Source organism: Strongylocentrotus purpuratus, unplaced genomic scaffold (assembly GCF_000002235.5).
Source record: "Strongylocentrotus purpuratus isolate Spur 01 unplaced genomic scaffold, Spur_5.0 spur5_scaffold_4, whole genome shotgun sequence".
NCBI classification, from domain to species: domain Eukaryota; kingdom Metazoa; phylum Echinodermata; class Echinoidea; order Camarodonta; family Strongylocentrotidae; genus Strongylocentrotus; species Strongylocentrotus purpuratus.
In genome coordinates, this window is record NW_022145610.1 from 1823331 (window position 1) to 1839031 (window position 15701).

Here is a 15701-nt window from a genome sequence, read left to right on the forward strand (position 1 = left end):
TATTCATCGGTTTCAGATGCAAGTGTAAGGTGTACTTGTGTTGGCGTGAAACCAATTTCCACGTCTTAAACTTAATATGTTGTTAGACCGTAATATTCGGGGAATGTGATATTTCGATATGCATAACCTGAATACGAGTTTCATCTTGACTCATCGTATTTCAAAGAAAAAACATGGTTCAGATTCTGATATTCTTTCCAGATGTTACTTCCTTCATTTTCGGCAATGGCCGTGGTGAAAATGTCAGCCCGAGTTGTCAACAATTCGTCAAAAAGTAGGAGCCCTACCACTAATATCGTCATAAATTCGCCACAGTCATGCTGCGCTTAATTTCCCTCTCCCTATACTAGACTGGAGAGTGGTTTGCTCGAAACACCTTTGTCAGTCGCTGTGCGTAACAGTGTCTGCACAGTGAGACTATGTTGAAGGCATATTGCATGTACTCTGTACTCTATAGCTGCTCCGGACTTTCTGACACATCCAAAGACTCATGCTGATGGGCTTTGCTCAAGGCTTTAGGAATTTTGGTAAAGTGTCGAATTCGAGTCTGTTCCTGCAGACTATCTGTAGAATGTATCTAATCTGTCAGTATGATACGAGACGGCGTGGTGTTAGTTTAGCTTGATGATAATTTCTAGAGTAGGGGTATACGTGGAGCCTGAGTATATTTGTGTAGGAAACATACCGAGTGGCTGGCGATGATCTAGTCTTTTGCCTACGAACATTATGTCATCTATTCATTATATACAACACGATCTTGGTCCCGAACCGTGCTTAGTAATACTACACCATCATCAAACAAGGCGGAGTTCTTAATAACAGAATGATGTATATTTACTGAGACAAATTCGCCATTCAAACTTCGTTTGACGTCAAAAGCTGGTCAGGTTTTGAAACGTATCTCAATTGAAAGAGTTGCTTTTTGCAGACTAAGTGCTTGCGGGTCGAGACCGCTGCATTAGAAGCACATTAATGTACACAGGGGGTGAGTATGGAGGAACCATGTTCAAACAATCGGTCAGATCCAACTCTTATCCCCGCGTCGTGAATAATTACATTTTCCGCGAAAAGAAAACCGCGTGCCTGCCCGCTGATAGCAATCTACCACTCTTTACATAAAATAGAAACATGGCAGGCAGTGATTGAGTGTCAGAACCCTTTTCAAAATACCACTAAGGAGGCTCATATAAGGCGTGGGCTACTTTATTATTATGAATTATTTAATTTTGATACCTTGAATACTTATTTCTTTGAAATGCAGTTAGAAGGGCACTGATGAACTCAATTAGTCTGACGCTATTTATATTCATTCCATCCGCTTAATTCCTTGATGAATACATTTTGTCGTTTCTTGAAGGCCGCATGGCAGCTAGGCGAGGTTTGAATATTCTCTATCGGTTGTAATCCATCGATAAAGCTTTTGACTTGCGGCCACGTTCGGGATAATTTTTCAGGTCATAAATTAGCCGTCTGCGACCACCAACGTCTTGTGATTTACGATGGGGATTGTGACGGCTTCTTTTCCCGCCCTTTTCCTTGCTATCGTCTGCTTGACGATGGGCTTCTAATTCGCTTACTGTCATCAGCGGTTCTGATTTATAATCCCAGAAATTGTAATCTTATCTCGGATACTTACACTCCTAGCGACAGCCGGCGATGGTTTTATAGTGTATTATCATAGCATTTCCCATCGGCTCTATGCGTGGGTGAATATCTCATAATAATTACGATGATAAACAACATGGCGCCGGGAACGCTATAAAGGCTACCAAGAACTGTGCAAAAACTACCAACAGTCAGTAATAAATCTGAAAATGAAATGCATTTATCTTAATAATTTCTCGAATGTCCTTTGTGCCCCTCCCCTCTTCAATGGTTGCGTTGAATATCATTTGTTTTAAAACTTGTTTGAAAATAAGACTGAACAACTCTACGCTTTACCCTCATCTAGATGCTGAACAGGCGTTGATGAGTATTACCATAAAAGTAGAATACCAGTATTAAATTCACATAGAAAAAATTCACAACGTTAAATCAAGCCCAACTCTGAATACATTTAAAAGAAGATACAAACAATTACGTTTTTGTGAATAGTATTTTATTAGTTTTTATAATATATGCAATCAGGTTTTAGATGTTAGGTGTTAGTTGTTATGTGTTAGGTGTTAAGTGTTATAGGTTAAAATTGTCGCTAGGGACCAGCCCCACACAAGACTTAAATGTTCTTTCTTGCTGGTTCCTCATTCGTATATATATTTGTATTTTATGTTTGTCTTTCGTTATGTTATTTGTATGTACTTTACTTATCTGTAAATATCAATGTTTTAATCATGTATGTTTTTTATATGACGAATGAAATAAAATGAAATGAAATGAAACATAGTATACAATCATATGCTCAATCATTAATTTTGTGAAATGATCTGATCATTTTACGTGGATGAACGACATCAGTTTAACCAATATACGTGTCACACAACTAGCGCCCTTTCTTTGTTTTTACTTCCACGTGACCATTGATCATAAGACGAAAATACTATTCGTTTAATGGTTGCGCCAGGTTTTTTTTTTTGGGGGGGGGGATTAGAAAATAACTTTCACCCCAGATGAAAATGGGACAAATTAATGCAATGTATTTTTAAGTAATCAAATGGCTAAATTCACCATTAACAGATTGGAAACCAGTCTGTATGTTGATCAAAAATGTTGATTTTTATGTAGCTCGATCATTGTAAGCGCCTTGAGCACCCTCTGGGTGGATATGTCGCGCTATAAAAATGTCTTTATTATTATTATTATTATTGAAATGTATACTCAATGTAGTAGGTTATTAGATGTAATTATATAGGCCTACATTGCTTACGTTTGTGTGTAATTTAAAAAATACATTTGGATGCTAACATCAATCCTCATAGTCATGTTTAGCAAATATTCAATATCCAGCTTTTGTTTTCTTCTGCATTTCTTTCATTTAAGAATTTTTATAGAACCGACATGTGAAATAGTTTTTTTTTTTATCAATTTAGTTTTCTAGTTAATGTGTTTGATAATAAATGTTGAGCAATAGTACTGTATTTGATTTCCTTGACTGTTTTTCTCTCTCACTCCGTTCGAGTATTTCATCTTAGCGACAATCATAGCCAACTGTGTAGTGTTAGCATTGGATACACATCTCCCTAAAGAAGACAAAACGCCCAGGTCAATAGCATTGGTAAGTTCGGGATCGGAAATTCTGACTCAATTTGATTTAATTTGATTTGATTTAATGTTTATCTAATTGATTTTGTTTAATGTGAGTTGAGTTGAGTTTGGTTAAAATGTGATTAATTGGATCTAATCCGATCTTATTTGATTAATTGATAGATTTCATTTTATTTTATTCAATATGTGATTTTTCACGATAAGATTAGCGCCAGAACACCGCTGATTCCCTGAAGTTATCATACACTCATCAACATGCATTTACATCTAAACAAAGTATTTGAAAGCTGGATATTGAAAAAGCCATATGATAAAAAATGAAAAGAAGCAAAATCAGAGCACAAAATATGTATAGCTCTCTTGAGATTATGCACAACAAATTGAAGTTTTAGAAGACCGTGCCAAACTTTTTGGGGCAAATATATATTTATACTCTCACCGAGTTTTTCAACTAATGGTAATCCTTGTCATTGACATTATGGTTATGAAACTATAATCATTTCTCCCACATTTCTTTTTAGGGCGTTGTATTACACCATTGTTTGCGTGGAGTGTTACAAAATAGAAACTTGGCTATTTCTGTTTTTGTATGCGTGTCTGCCGAAGAGGCATTATTGGTTTATTATTCAAATTAGTTTAGCTGTCAAATAATATAAACCGCGTAGATCTAGGGATTTCCCCCTCCTAATGTAAAACAACATAACCACAAGAAATTCTTAGCCGCTGGCCTTCTTAAATCAAGGATATGCGCTTAGGGAACAACATTAAGTGCTTAAGGATAATTTAGTTTCTTTAGTTTCTCTTCTCTGACAATAATTAATGGTGCAATAAAAAACAACATTTTATACATTTCTAAGGTCAGGGTAAATTTATGATGGTGTAAGATGTCTCTTCGGTTGATTGATTGATTGATTGATTTTATTCGTCAAGTATAGTACATTGAATGCAATACATAAAGCAAATGGAACGAGAAGATACATTGACAGGATAACCCATGAAAGCCGGAAAGTTGGAAAGACAAACGCCCTTTCCTTATTCTAATTCAAGATTTTAAGGCTCTCTTTAAAACATGAACTTCCTTTTCCACTTCTAACAGAATCCAGGGGCCTACTTGCCATTTTTCGACAATAGTTGACTCGAGGGCCGGTCGATTAGTAGATATTAAACAGAAAACCTTTTCACAATGGAATGATTGCACAGCCATTACATCTAGTATACACAGATATAACACCATTGTTAATACATGGACACTGTGGCGAGCAATATGTTAAAAGGAAACATAACCGTCCTTCTTAATATCCATGTATAATTATAATTCATCTACACAAATACCATGAGAGGATAGACAGAAATGTATATACTGTTCATTACAATCATACCCTGAAGGCATTCTTAGTGTATGAAGGAATGGCTTCATTCTAAGATATTCAAATCCATGCACTTGCCCGCTTAACCCATCTCAGATACAAATCAACACGAAATCCTTCCTGACGCCGAATGGACATGTTCCTTTCTAATCAGTCTGTGTTGGCTAAGTCGAGGGATGGAGGCGATACGATTGACTGTCATAAACTTACATATATTTTAAGTGATTTATTCAGTGATCTGTAGAGCATTGTAAGATTCCTCCGCCCCCTGTATTTTATTTTCTTGCTGAATTTTGTATCACTAAACTAAATGCAGGGTTATTGAATTAGTATTGTAGACGGTTGAAGAAACTGAGACGTATATTATGAATTGATTATGGGAAAACCCATTTTCTTACTACCATTTTATCCGTTTGCCCCTTTCGTTTATCTTTTCATCGTTCCTCTCCTCTTCAAACCCGTATATTTATTATTCTTTTCATATTGTAATATTACATCTTGTTTCGTCTATTTCTATTTCTTATTTTTATATTTTCTTGTCAACATGTTTTCACTCCTTGAACCCGTACTCGTCTCCTTCCTTTCCGTTTCCATTATCTCCAAATTTGGCTCCTTTATTTTTTCCATTTTCTTCAGCTTATTATTCTCCTCATTTTATTCACATTATTGAAACGTTCTTCTCCTTCACAAACCCCTTTTCATCATATTTTCATCCTCCTCCCACCTTTTAGCGACTCCTTTCACTCTAACCCTATAATCATTTTCTTCAAAATTCATTCCATCGCCTCCACCATAGCCTTTTGACACAATGTACGGTATATATATATATATAAAAACCGTGCTGAAAAAAAAAAAATCAATATAATTCTCATTTTTATCAATACAAGTATATTCTGAAATGCAGGTTGGTATCTGTAAAATACTGGAGACTCTTTTCTTCTCAATCCAGATTGTCAACAATCAACATAATACCTTCCTCCCCAGGTCTCAGATCTTGAAGAAAAAACACAGAAATCCCTTCAAGGTTTTGTCCTTACAGGCAATATATTCAATTCAGCAAAATCTCCTTTTTTCTTTAATACCAAAGGCATTATATAGCTGCGAGTCTCCGAGTGAGATAATATGCATTGACGTCAATTACCTGTCCGTTAGAGATATAAAACCAAAATATTTTCCCTTTTTTGGTATCTCTGTGATTTTGTTTTGATTGAATGTGGTTAGAATTGCAATATTTAAAAAAGAAAATGGACATACATGTTTTTCAATTATTTGTTCAAATTACTGTGGTTATAATAACCGTCTTCTCAGCTGTTTGTGTATCGATAAAAAAGTCATTCGAAAAGAAAAAAGCCGGAAAAAAATAAAGATTTTTTATCGGCTTTTGCTTACATCTATCTTAAATGCAAGTTAAAAAAACAACTGCTAGGCTCTAATATCCATTCACATTTTTGTCCCATTTCCCCAAAGGAGGGGCCTATCATTATTAAAAAGAGACTTTACCCAGGTCACTTAAAAATGTAACGAATGTTTTCCACTGTTTTGTTCTGCACTCTTTTTGTGTGGGCTTATGAAGCAAGTTAAATCATGTTGTGCTGTCGGAAAAAAGAGAAAAACAAAATCAGTAGCCTTGTCCATCAGCTTTTAAAATGTGCGAACAATACTATTATTTACTACGTAGTTCGAAAATGATCTCAAAGGGATACAACTGGGTATTGAAACTGCACCATTTAATTTCTCTAAAGTCTATAAGATCGTGTTTGTTGTTGATAATTTTGATAATACCTCAGACAAATTTTCCACAAATTATAAACAGTAGACATAATTTTATGACGAGAACCGTTGACTATTTGGTATACTTTAAAGCCCCATTGCACTACTTATAGCTACTTGTACCCTCTATGTAGCAAACAATGCCTAATCGATGACCATTGGTCCCCACTGATCCCCCTTTTCTTGTTAATTGAGAGCTTATTTGATGAGATAACCACCTGTCAGTGACCATGCAGGGAGGTCTAATCCCTCCTGGCCAAACTAGTGCAGGCAGGCTAAAACAAATACATGTAGGCCTATTGTGTTTTGTTTGATTTTGACGCACATTAATGTTTTTTCCCCTTTATTTCCACCATGCAGGAGGACACTGAAATATACTTCCTCGCCATTTTCTGCTTGGAAGCAGGGATCAAAATCATAGCTCTGGGTTTCTTACTACATGAAGAATCGTATCTACGGAACGGTTGGAACATTATGGATTTCATTGTCGTAGTCACAGGGTAGGTTTCATGAAGTTTTATTGTTTTTGTCAATAATTTTGATATCAGTATATATATTAGTCCTCCTTTTTTTAGGGGACTACTGATATTAATTGACAAAGGAAGAAGCAGGCGGAAAAGTCTTCGTGAAAAAAATGATAATTGTCATTTTCTTACCGTCATCATTTTAACATTTGGCATTCCATAAGCTTGTGCACCTGTACCTGTCGTGTCGTCTGTTGTACCCTCGAAAGGATCAGAATATTTTTTCCAAAGTTAATTTCACATTTTGTGAATTCAGAGAATGATGGAGATCCATTTTTGCATTGAGTTCATAATAAACCGTGTTATACCTCGGACTGGTATGGGATGACATTTTTGGGGAAGGATCTTCGTTCCAAATTTACCGAATCTTGTTGCCATGCCCGTGATGGAGCTGAAAAGATGATAGGGCCGCTGACAAGAAGATCGCGGGCGTGGAGCGGGCTGGGCCTGTGCATGTTTCGGCGCAAATGTGTCCCCATGAAGTTAGTATGCCATTCTGTGAATTAAAGATAATACAAAGTTTTAGGAAATTTTGAAAATTGGGTGGATATTGATTCTTTACAATTGGGATGCCTCTGTGGATGTATTATAACCACTAGAAAATTAAGCCCCTAAAACACTTCTGCTTTCGAGAACAATTGAATATAAAAACTTACTGATGCTCCCAGTAAATTTTGATGAGTTTCAAATAGCACCGACGGCCGTACAATGGTAGCTGCGACCATGACAATGTCAGAATATGTAGTTGTGATATATAATTTCCAACAAGAATAGCTAATCTGTTGATTTTAGTCATGAAACATTGTTTTATAGCTTAATTAATATCTTTATATAGTTTATTATTTACAATTTCATAACTTTAGACTCGATTTCAACCGCGTCAACGATAACTGAATATTATAGGATTGCAAATTCATTACCTCGTACCAAAACTTTGTATTACCTTTAAGAATAACTTTGTGGATCACTCATTGATAACGAATTTAACAACACGCAAATATTCCAAGCAAGTAATGTGTCGTGTTGAAATCACTGAGGCTGTTCACATCGGCAGAGAAAGCGCGGTCTAGCGCACGCTAGACCACGCTATCTCTGCGGTGTGGAAGGTACAACGTCGTTTCGGTCCGCCCTACAGCGAGCCAAAACGGCGTGCCACCTCATGACGTCACGCGTCATGGCAACAGGACCTCTCAAAAAAGGGGGTGCTACGATAGACCGCGCTATCTCATTGCGGTGTGAACAGCCTCACTGAGGCCTAGATCTACTTAAGCCCCATTTTCTTAAATCCTTGATCCGCGATAATATTGGTTTAGACTGATTGACCAGACTGACTCTGACAGTGACACTTGCACAGGTCTAGCTGTTTTAAAAGAATAGACATGCATTTCGAAATTTTGACTTAATTTTCATTTTTAATAAAGGAGCATTTTTCTGGAAATTTGTTTCCTTCCTTCACTCTTGTTTTCATCTTTATTTCATCTTTATTTCATATCGTTCTTTAAGTAACTTTCACTTTGGATTTTTATCATGCTTCATGGTTGTGCTGCTTTCTAAATAAACAGCATAGCTGCCGTAATAGAGCCTTCACTGGATCAACCCGCTATACGATCTATGCGGGTTTTGAGACCACTTAAGTTGGTCTCAAACGTTCCTAGTGAGTAGTCCTGGTCTAGTCTTCTTGGTCTTGGAATTGTCATATTCTGGACGTTGAACCAGCTATTTGTCTAATCTTTGTCAAATGGTTGTATTAAAATCCCAAGTTCTAATGACGTTAAAATGTATTAAATATGTTAATTTCACTATTTTAACATGCTGATGTGATAGATAATAAATTTGTAATTATTTGTCCTTTTATATATTGTAGAGGTTAAAAGGAATTCAGGTGTATCTGTGTATTTTATGCCATAGTTTTTTAATTAATTACCAGGTAATGCAAATAACATTAGGTATTCAACCTTTTTCTTATGAAATCATTTTATTTCAACAAGATCTTCAAATCTGAGTTAGAGAAAATGATGTTAAAATTTGAGAGAAAATCTTTTAAAAAGACTGAGGAAAAAAAAATAATATGAAAGACTAATTACTAACAATCTTGATGTTCATCAATTCAATTCACAGGTATATTGTATACTTAAGATTATTGCAGTGTATTTTCAAATGTGAATATTGAATGTGTACCCAATCTTTTTTTATGTTTTGTGTTATATTATCATTTTCAATTCATAAATAATTGTATGTGATCAAAGGGAACACAAATTGTCGTAGGAATTTTACTCCTTAATCCTATGTTCATTATTCAGTACAGTCTTAACATATGTTGTTTGTACCTTCCAAAATATATGTTTGTATTTAATGTATGTTTGATGGATCTAAACTTGAACTGTGTTTGTATAATAACTTGATAAAGATGTAATTGTATTGTAAAAATGCATACATACAAATTGAGCTATTCAGGACAAAATGGTCTTAGTTATAATAACTCAATATATATATATATTTGTATAGCAAAAATGCATCATACAAATTGAGCTATTTAGGACCAAATGGTCTTCAGTTAATAATTTGTATTGAGAATATCTTGCTTTTTTTATCAACTAGAAACACAATTTCAGACACTGAATATGAGTTGATGCTGATACTGTTCATATACCTACATATTATCCTTTAAAATTACTATGAGCTTGTGACCATGACTATTTTCTAACTTGACTGTTGTAATAACCATGATGCTGATTATGATGTGTTTGTGAACTTGTGTTTGATATTCCAGTACTGTGTCAGTAGTAGAAGCGAGTAATGCTACTCAATCTGGTGGGTTTGATCTGAGGACTCTACGAGCAGTCAGGGTGTTGCGACCCCTCAAACTAGTGTCTGGTATCCCAAGTAAGTTACTTCACTAACCCCCTTCAAAGATGATGCACAGTGTTGGCTCACAGTGTTGGCTAACCCTTTGACAGCTTTGGTTGACCAATGACACAAACATCGGAGTGCCACAAATTATATTTGTAACATATAAAGTGTATATATGTATCATTGATACACTCTCAAACAATGTTGGGGTCTGAGATTTCAAAGTCAGTGGTCCTTATTCTACTAAGGTAGCTAGGTGAAATGTGGCATGAAAAGAAGCGTCTAGAACGCTCACAGAAAGGCATGATAGTCAGGGATGTTTGTTAATTAAAAGTTCTCTGGTGACATCAAGCTCCTGAACATAACAATGTGGTTCTACGATAAAACAAACAAATAGAGATTTTTCTGGCCAGTCAGATGGTGTACATGTAGACCATGTTGTCTTATAGCTCTAGGTGCTTATTGAAGGAACCTTCCATTTTGGTCTTTGACCATTTCGGTCAGGAAAACACATTTATACCATGACCTGAACCAACACTATGCATTAGCTTATAAGGTATCTACTATTTAACATGTTGGCATGCTTGTGTAAGTAGAGGAATTATGTATTACTTTAATAGTAGTCAAGTGTAAGACAAGTATAAAAAATGTTTATCAGATGTTTTTCAAGAGAGGTTTTTAGTGATCAATGTACACCTTAATATTTATTTTCAATTAAAAAAATATTAGAACAGTGGTAAATATTTTCAAATTATAGATATCTTCAAAATTACAGGATAAATATCAAAGAAAGTCCACATTCAATATTCAACATAATTTCTTAAATAAGTAGTGTAACAAAATTATAGACCCTGTATTGCAATAGGCATGCTGTGTATGAATTTTGGTCAGGGCTTCATAGTCATTACAAGTATGTGCATTCTTAACAAGTTAATAGCTTACACAATGGTGAAAAAAGGTAAGTGTACTGTATAATTGAATGGTGCTTGGAATTTTATTTATAAGCAAATTATGTTGGAAGGTAGTAACTACACTGTACTTTGATACAGAGTAGAATAAAACAAACAAAACTTTTATATATATTTATGTTTATCCCCTTTAATGACAGTTAGCACAATGCAACATTGTACATTTTATATATGCCTGAGCTTAAAAATTTAATATAGTATGACGACATCAAGCTACTTACTATACAGAACTATATGCTTTGGTGATTGGTACACTTTAATGACATATATTTTTATTTTGCTGATGAATAAACTTTTACTGTTCAAATTGGCGACACTGATTTTTCTGACTTTGTAAATTGTCCTAAGATGAGTACAGAAATGTAGATTCTTGTATTTTCTTATTTGAAGGGGACCATACTCATATCCAATATATCTTTCCTTCCACAGGTCTCCAAGTTGTTTTGAAATCCATCATCAGAGCAATGGCCCCTCTCCTTCAAATCACTCTCCTCATTCTCTTTGTAATCATCATCTTCGCCATCACCGGTATGGAGTTTTTCATGGGAAAATTCCACCAAACTTGCTATGTATTCGACCCAATTTCAGGCAGTAAGTATTCTTTACCATTCATTTTGTGTGCGGAACGTACACTGTAAACCAACAAATGTTGCGAAAGTTTCATCCCACAAAATGATTAAATTACTACATCGAAGCTCACAACTTCCATGCAGTGAAATGGCCTCTGTTGATAATTTGCAAAATTTCAAGTTGGAATTTCTTTTGTTTACAGCATTTGCTTCTTGAGCATGCCACATGAAAAGATAATGTATATTGCACTGTATAAATATCAATATACCAATATCAATTTCACACACACAAGTTTCGTTGCTATTAAACTGTCTTTTTAAATGCACTGGACAAAATAAGATGCTCATGCAAATTGACAGGTATTATTGCATATATGATTTTTTTTTAAACGATTGCATGCTGTATTGGGATACTTCTTAATTCTTACACTTGTTAAAGATGCTTTATATAATCTTTTAATATCATCTTTATCATTGCAATTTACATTACTTAACCATTTCAGATGAAACGCGGGAGATAGCGGAGGATAATCCTCAAGTGTGTGGCTACAGGCAATGTGGAGACTTTGAAAATTGCACCGGATACTGGGATGGACCAAATTTTGGAATAACAAACTTTGACAACATGCTGTATGCTATGTTAACTGTGTTCCAATGCATTACCATGGAAGGATGGACAGATATCATGTATAACGTAAGTAGTGCCGAGACAACGCCTTATATATGGATGGAATCATATGCGTATTAGTAGAGGAGAATCACTTTTTTTGTAAGGATGGGCAGAGTATATAGGTAAGTATTAGATTGGATGTATCGATCCCACCGCTGCCACCAAAATAACGCCCGATGTCAAATGAAGGATATCAGTGATGCTTATCTGCCATTTCTCGGTGTGTCTTCAAGTCTCCTGACTTAAGCAGTGCACATCGGTATGGTATCCTCCAGTATACAGTTAAATATAAAAAAAATCAGGTCAAACTCTATAAGGTAGACGAACGATATACATGTAGGCCTAGAGACATGTGTAGGTATTGCTGTTTCTGATTTGTTTCTGAGACGTATCTGATTTTGTTTAATTAAAACACGATTTCAAAGTTTTTAAAGAATTACCTATTCTGCAAATTTGATACCTTGCTGCATTATCTGTAAACATTAAGCCATTGTAATGTTTATGCAGTTTGATTACATGTACATGTATGTAGATGATGCACTACATGTAGGCTATAGCAGTTGCTTTTTTATTTATCTCTTCAATACCTTCACATTTGTATGTATTATGATGAAGGATTGATGATTTTTTTTTTTTAGTTTGCGTAATATTGGCTGGGAATCTTTAAAAGAAATATGGATTTAGTGTAATGTAGGTACAGTTTGTGTTCATTATTGTTGCAGTAATAAAGTGGTTAGGTGAAAAGAACATTATTGGAAAATCTTGAAAATTATAATCATTGATTTTGTCAAAGGAGGGGGAACGTAACATTGAAATTACATCAGTGTTGCTTGTTGAAGAGTATTAGCTGTCTCATTTGATGTGCCCATTATTTTTACAGTAAAGAAAACATATTATTGAATTGAATATATCTGTAAAAACTATTTATAAAGATTTGGAAATGTGCTATTGGATCCAAAGTCAGTATTTCAAAATATTTGGTTCAGTTTTTTTACAAGAACTTTCAACGAATGCATCCATGATGAAAAAATTAAAAGAAGAGAGTATGTTGCCCCTTTGAGCTGCAATGTCCTTATCTATGATTGGGAATGTACATTAGGTAGCTTCGAGAAATGTAGTGGCATGAAGGGGCGCATCCAGAACGCAAAAAGCATAATAATGTTAGTTAAAAGTTCTTTTTTGACATATATCTCAATGAAAGTCTAGCTAACATTAAGCCTAATTGAGATAGTATATGTATTTAATTACCAGCTCCATAACCTCCAAAACGATGTGGTTCTGACTTTATGTGATATACCGATAATGACTAATTTCAACAATTATGCCTTACAGTATGCGTTCTTGACAGATCTTTTCCTACCACTACATTTTTCTATGATTTCGCTAAGCTACAATGTACCTTTATAGTGACTTGTATACATGCTGTTGCACTGCATGGAGCCTTCCCATTAGCAATCCTTTTCACAGTGATACCGTAGCCACCAGTAGCTTCCCACCTACATGTTTATCTTGATGAGATTTGCTCTGTGTAAGTGGAAGATACCTGGAATGCCTTACAGAGGATAAACATTGATTCAGTTTGCACATGTAGTAGCCGTTGTGTGGTAAGCGATGTCCTTTGCAGCTGACTTGTCATCTCTAACGGTGGGAACTGTCAACTGAAAATGTCAGTCAAGGGAACACATTGAAGGTGAACCGTCATGCCTCGGTCAATGAGTGATGTTTAGGATGATGAGTGCCTTAACCCTTGAAACACCAGCTGGGGGGTGTTTCATAAAGCTGTTCGTAAAGTTACGCATGACTTTACGGACGACTTGTATATGAAGTGCCAGATAGGATGCCCAAAGTTTTTTCTGATATTTTCAATAACCTCAATTAAATTATGGCAAAAAATATACTTTACATTAAAAATGTTTTTTTATCATAAGAATGTTAATCTACATCTGCACAGTTCAACTTTAGTTGATGTATTTAATAATGATTGAGTATCCATATACAAGTCGTTCGTAAAGTCATGCGTAACTTTACGAACAGCTTTATGAAACACCCCCCAGATAGCAAATTTGTGTCTTGATTAAGTTTGCTACAAATGACACAACATGCAGGAAAAGAATTTCAGTTTTGTTGATGTAGTTTGGGCAGTGGTATATTTTGAAAGAAGAATGCACTACTTTTCTTCAGTTTGTTTTGATACATACCAGTACACAACTTCTTAGACGTTACTTGTACACTTATTGAGAGTGTATTACTTTAAGGAAATAATAACTGTGTTGATTTATTTTAATTAGTGAATCTGCATTTGGCCCCCTTCTTCCTGTACGATGAACATGTAGAACAGATATTTTGTTTTAATTGTTCTCTTGTTAAACAGACTTTTCATAGAAATGTTTAGTTTGAAAATGTTGGGCAGAGAACAACTTGACTTTCTTATTATGTTTTATATGCCTGTTAACTTTCTGGTTCAGCAAGAATCAATTATAACACTTGGGTCACTATCCACAGTTTCCCCCTTGAATACTAAGTTTGGGATCATTTGGGCTGGAGTCTGTGTAAAATATGTGTTATATCGAACCCACATTGTAGTCCGAAAGGGCTCGTTATCAATGTTATTTACATTAATTAAAAATAGTAAAGTATTGCAAACTGTATTGTCACTATTCCTGAATAATTGATGAATGGATTGAAAACCCAAGCAATTGTTATTAAAATTTTCCCCAGAGGGAAAGAACGTACCAAATACCAGCATCTGTTAACAATGCAAAACATGTATTTTCAATATTGTCTGTTTGGAGACATATAAGGGTTTCAAAGTTCTATTAGTTTACAATGATTTAATGCCCTTCTGGCTCCAAAAAGACGATATATATGATATGTCAACTATAAATTGATGGAAGTAACAGTTGTTGAATAATATGAGTGTCAATAGGGCACGAAATCATGGCATTGGGGCTCTCTTTAGACAAATTGGTCATGTGATGGGACCTATTTTCTCATTATTTGACATTCCTTTGTTTGATGATTATGTATTCCATAGGCAAATTTGGTGATCTACAATCTTTGTACATGAAAGCGTACATGTATTTTGTATAATATCTTTCTTTTTAATTAATAGTGAACAAAATGAATTAGCTATGTGATACACCTTTTGCTCCTTTTCTATTTACTTTTTACTTTACTTTTACTTTCCTTTTACTTTCCTTCCTTCGACCTTCGTTCTTTCTCATTTTCTCTCTCTCTCTCTCTCTGTTTCTCATTTCATTTCGCATCCACTTTATGATATTCTTTTTCTCTTCACCTGTCTTTTTCTCCCTTCTTTCATTCTTGCTCTTGTTCTCTCTCTCTCTCTCTATCTTCCCCTCTCTCTCTCTCTCTCTCTCTCTCTCCCTTTACCTTTCTCTTCTCACTTTACCTTTATTTTTCAACTTTTTTTTTCTTTCTTTAGTGCAATGACTCAGAGGGTCCTCAGTTTGTCTGGGTCTACTTCATTCCACTCATCATTCTGGGTTCATTCTTCATGCTCAATCTCGTTCTTGGAGTTCTCAGTGGGTAAGTTCATCATGTGCACCATCTCCATGTCTCGTCATTTGGGGGAATTTAGACCTATTTTTTCACTCAATTCTCAATTGAATTCTCCTCCAAACTTTATTTGGTTGGAACCCTAAATAGCCATATAATGCTCCCTACACATTGGCATGGTTGACCAATGCAGGCCAAAAATAAAAGAAGATGTGTTATATCCCCTTTTTTTTTGTTCTCTCAAACTTCAGACAGTGCTATAAAAT

At 35.1% G+C, this 15701-nt stretch overlaps 1 protein-coding gene across 20 annotated transcripts in view; it reads left to right on the forward strand.

The window, feature by feature from the left end:
* The window catches only part of LOC574743 (non L-type Cav channel), a 189830-nt gene that overhangs the window by 37519 nt on the left and 136610 nt on the right, over positions 1–15701 (forward strand). For all 20 annotated transcript variants that reach the window (XM_030997790.1, XM_030997791.1, XM_030997800.1 and 17 more), the window contains exons 3-8: positions 3106–3211; positions 6699–6838; positions 9633–9745; positions 11110–11271; positions 11753–11943; positions 15362–15465. In XM_030997790.1, the coding sequence (XP_030853650.1) occupies positions 3106–3211; positions 6699–6838; positions 9633–9745; positions 11110–11271; positions 11753–11943; positions 15362–15465 (816 nt within the window). The remainder of the gene's footprint in view (positions 1–3105; positions 3212–6698; positions 6839–9632; positions 9746–11109; positions 11272–11752; positions 11944–15361; positions 15466–15701) is intronic.